General features: G+C 41.5%; 1 protein-coding gene across 1 annotated transcript; it reads left to right on the top strand.

The window, feature by feature from the left end:
- The first annotated feature begins 397 nt into the window (after positions 1-397).
- LOC133991884 (protein phosphatase 1 regulatory subunit 3C-B-like) lies at positions 398-2,544 on the top strand. The gene is made up of 2 exons (XM_062430479.1): positions 398-576; positions 880-2,544. Exons 1-2 carry the CDS (start codon positions 563-565, stop codon positions 1,904-1,906), a joined length of 1,041 nt encoding a protein of 346 aa, XP_062286463.1. The 5' UTR covers positions 398-562; the 3' UTR covers positions 1,907-2,544.
- The last annotated feature ends 2,350 nt before the right edge of the window (positions 2,545-4,894 follow it).

Here is a 4,894-nt window from a genome sequence, read left to right as displayed (position 1 = left end):
GTTGCTCTTCTTGTTAAGAGGTGTTGAAAGGTTGACACAGAGTCAGTGGGATAAAAATAAAGTCTCTCTGGTGAGTAACGGGAGTCTCAGTCATGTCATGAAAAGAGCCGGCAGGTCTCTGCAGCACAGCACACTTAAGTGAGCAATCTGAAAACCATCTCCAAACACCAGGGGTCCATCATGTTTCTCAAATAGCAGCTGAAGCACCAGTCTGAGGCAGCAGGGCCATGCACATAACACTCCCCTATCAGCTGGCCGGCAGCCAGGGCCAAGTCTGCACCGATTGGTTAGAGAGGAATCCCACTGAGTTTTCATTGGCTGCTTGAGGAACCATATGACAGGGTATGCAAATTGTCTCTATGTGGCAGTTGAAATCCCTGAGTGCTGAGCAACCCCAGGCACTGAAACGCAGAGAGAGGAGAGCGAGGAGGAAGAAGTAGAAGGGGGTGTGACACAGCATGCACACTTAGAGAAAGCCTCTCTACAGTTTGGGGAAAGTCATTGGACTGAAAACTTTTACAAATCTCGTATCTCCTTGGATCTGTTTGTTTTTTTCTCGTCCATGAGTGCTGCAAGGTAAGAATCACACAGGTTTTTTTTAATTTAGGTTAGTTTAGGTTTTGCAAAAATGACTCATGTCAAAGTATATCTCTTCTTTTCTTTCTTTTACTTTCAGGCAAAGTTAAATCATGTTCTGCGTAGTTGAGCCAGAAAAGAGCTATTTTTATGAAGCCAGAAAAGTGACGCTGTTTTTTGTTAGCTGCATACAAAATCAATTGTTCTAATTTCTAACCTCCGGTCTCTTTTTTCTTTCCTCCTTCTTCCCTCCCCCCTCTCTGACGCCACCTCTCTAACTCTCTTCCCATCTCCGTCCCTCAGTGTGCTTAGGTCTTTCAGCCCATCAGCAATGCCTGGCCCAGTAATGCCGATGGATGTGGCTATGAGATTCTACATCAGCCACTCTCCCCCTCCTCTCCGAGGGTTTCTCAGCTCCTACGAAGAGCTGCAGCGGGCCAAGAACCGAGTCAACCAGTCTACCACACGCAGCCGCGACCAGCAGCTGTACAAACCACTGCGGCCCTGCCTCAGCAGCCAGCAGAAAGCAGTGGATGGTGTCAACTGTGTGGGCTGGAGCAACAAGGCCAGCAAGAAGAGGGTGGTGTTCGCCGACACAAAGGGCATGTCTCTCACCGCCATCCATGTCTTCTCCAAGTTCGACGACGAGCCGTATCCAAACAAACGTTGCGGGGGAATCGTGGAGGAGCTGCAGTTTGACATGACAGACCTGGAAATAGCCACAAGGGACCTAAAGATAAGTTCTGCACGCAGCCTGGCGCTGGACTTTAAACAGCCCTCAGCCGACTACCTGGACTTCAGGAACCGCCTGATTCAGAATTCAGTCTGCTTGGAGAACTGCTCGCTGCAGGAGCGCTCACTGACCGGCACCATCAAGGTCAGGAACATCGGGTTTGAGAAGTCGGTTAAGGTGCGCATCTCCTTTGACTCGTGGGTCAGCTTCATTGACGTCGACTGCACCTTCATGAATAATGTCTACGGCTGCCAGGACAGTGACACCTTTGCATTCGTCCTGGACGTGCCCCCCCACATCCCGCCACAGAACCGGATCGAGTTCTGCATCTGCTTCACTGTCAAGGACCAGATCTTCTGGGACAATAATGACGGCAAGAATTATGTTCTCAAGCATGTTGGCTGGAACGGAGAGGACCTAAACATTCTGTCACGTCCATCTTGTGTGGAGCAGAAGAAGCCATCGGAGCACAAAAACGGGGGTGTGAAGCTGCTGGAGATGGAGTTCGATCAGTTCGGCAGCCCACGCATGTCCAGCGGACTCTTCCCAGGGTGGCAGAGTTGGGGTCAGATTGAAAACGCCGTGCCTTATTGGTGAAAACATCAGGACTGCATTGGAATAAGAAAACGGACACTGACAGGGCATTCAGTATGAATCCAGCTGTGGGTTTGAGCTTGGACTGGCTCTCAGCCAGAGGGTAAACATAAGCAAACAAACTCTGCTTTTCCAGCAGAGGAAGTGCACAAATCAGACAGAAACCGAACTGTAATGTGCTCAACTGACCTGCTTTTTTGCTGTAACATGGTCATTTTTGCCTGAGAGACTTGATGAACTGTGGTTGGAGGATGAGGGATTTAAGGGGGAAGTCTGGTTGAGTTTAACATATTACTCTTTGGTAAAATATTAATGTGCCTTCTCAGAGTGCCTGCCCACTAAAATACAGACTATTTGTACAACCCACAACAATTGTTAAGCCCATTTTGAGGGCCTCATGTAATGGTTGAATATGCACTGATTGAGATGTCCCTCTCAATGTGATGTCTGTAAACTGAAGAAGTGGAAATGGAGCTGATAAAGTCCTTCATATTGAAGGGAAAGTACAAGGAGTGCATGGCAACATAATGCTTCTCTACTAAAGGAAACAGCTGATTCATTTCTAATGAAAAAATGCACACTAAACCTTTGCACCTTCATAAAGTAAAATAATCACACATGATTCGAAATGGCCTTAATTTTTTTAAATGAGTCATGCAGCCCTTTCTTTCCCTCCTTTGTACATTGCAAATGTTTGATGAAAAATGTTTGGATGGTGTAATTTTTAGGTAAGTTTGTTAAGGAACTGAGCTGCTATCGACAGATATGTTGCAAGAGAGACTCTGAACATGATTGGTCGTCTTGAACCAGTGTGAAGTTTGGACATTTTTGGTGGTTTTTTGGCACGTCAAGTACAGAAAGATGTAAAGACCGAATGTTTTAAAGTGCAATCTGTGATGAGTGTATGTGTGGCTGAAATGGAGTTTTTTTTGTAAAAAAAAAATTATCTTTTTCTTACTGTGAAGAAAGGTCTGTGCCCCAGCATTGTGTGTGTGTGTGTCGCTGGCAAGCAATGTGTCAGTCATGTATTTCCCTTTGAGAAATAAATTTCTATATTTGAGCTAAAATATTCACGACTCCTGACCCCTTTACTTTAAAGGTGTATTGTAAATGTGCACACTATTCCTTTCTCATTCATTTTGGATGGAAAACTCATCACCAAAAACACTAAACTTAATAGTTAAGTGATACAAAAAAGTGCATTGGTAGCCTATGAACAATTAATATATAATATAATAAATTCCCTGCATATGATTTAAAACAACCTGAGTTAGTGATCCAATTATAAATATATAGGTATATATAGGTAGTCACAAATCACAAAAATGTAATTTTAACCTGTTATTTGATTCTTTTACAACTGTGATTCACACTAAATCAAATTATTATATAACTAATGTTAGTAAACACACAACAAAAAAAAAATCTTGTGTTTACAAAGAGTGAAGTTAAATGAGTAATGAATGTTTACATAATTAGTGGATGAAGCCTCAACAACAGTAAAACCAGGCCTGTATTTAAGACACAGTCTCTTATTTCAGGTTTACTTTGTTAATACTGTATTATCAAAGTAATATATATACTCCTATTTGTCAAGTTACTGTTTTTACTTAAATATTAAAATAAACACTTGTGCACCATGTGCTTCACATTATAAGTCTTATATCTTCCCCGAGCGTTTTTTATCGTGAGACATCAGCAGGAAATTATTACTTTCCCCAACAGTTTAACATTAGGAAAGCATGGTGAGCACTACTAACACGCAGATGACATATCATGCACATTTCCAGGTCAGTTTTATATTCTGGGGCTCTACTGGAATATCTTTGCACGATTTACAGTTAAAAAAACTCCTTATTTATCTCATGCTGGCCCTTCGTGCAGCCCCTCAGCTCAGCCTCTGTCTGGCTTTTGACTTACGAGGAGCATTTTTACATACGTTCACCTCAACTTTTGGACCTTTGACCATGTTTAACATCAAACATCCTACATTCTGATAGCATGTACATTACAGAAAATTACAAAGAGCATGTTATATCTCCTTTAGAAAGGTTAACCTTCTGTCATCCCTGGTCAATTTTGACTGGTTTGATTGTTAGACCTGTTTAACCAACTTCATTAAAACTTATTATGGTCGATAGGCCTCATTTAAATGAGATTATACCTCATTGTTAGTTAAAAAAGAAACAGAAATTGTGAATTATTTTAACTAAATTTAAGATCAGAGCAAAATATGTTGACGGATATCACAAACTGCAGTATGTCAAAGTTTAATCAGAAACCATTTCCAAGCATAAAGTACAAATCATCACCCATAACTCGATGAAAGTATTAGACGAAATAAATCTGATGACAACAGGAGAGTTCAGAGTAAAACTGAGAGGAATGAGTAGTTGAATTACAGTATTTCTGTAATAAAGCTTGTATGAAATGACTATAAGGATGCAAGGACCTTTATTGTAATCTAACCACAGTTACATTTATACTCATCAGTTCAAATGTAGAGTATGTTTTACCATGTAAGCTGTACTTTTATAGTAAAGGTAGCTATATTTTAGTTTCTCTAATTTAGTCCCCCACATCCACAGCAATTATTTGTAACATTCACAGCCCTATGATTTATATAGTCAAAGGCATCACTGTGTATGTTAAGCTCTCACACACACACACACACACACACACACACACACACACACACACACACACACACACAACACACACACTTACAGGAGCCAGGTTTAAGGAGACTCCAGTCTTGTAACAGTCTGACTAGTCATCAGTCGGTCACTGGCCTACATACAGGATGAAGCCATTCATGTGAGAAAACCACAAACAACGCCTTAGTCACAGGTTACTTTCTTTAAAAAAAAAAAACGTTATCTGTGGTATTTCCCTTGTTTTCTCTCAAAAGTTTGCTCTGTGCACTTCATTCCTTGTCACTGCTAACCCGACTGTGGGCATAAATTGCATTTCCTGGCACTATAGCGATTG

This window comes from Scomber scombrus, chromosome 12 (genome assembly GCF_963691925.1).
Source record: "Scomber scombrus chromosome 12, fScoSco1.1, whole genome shotgun sequence".
In the NCBI taxonomy this organism is placed as follows: domain Eukaryota; kingdom Metazoa; phylum Chordata; class Actinopteri; order Scombriformes; family Scombridae; genus Scomber; species Scomber scombrus.
This window is presented reverse-complemented; position numbering and strand designations above follow the sequence as displayed.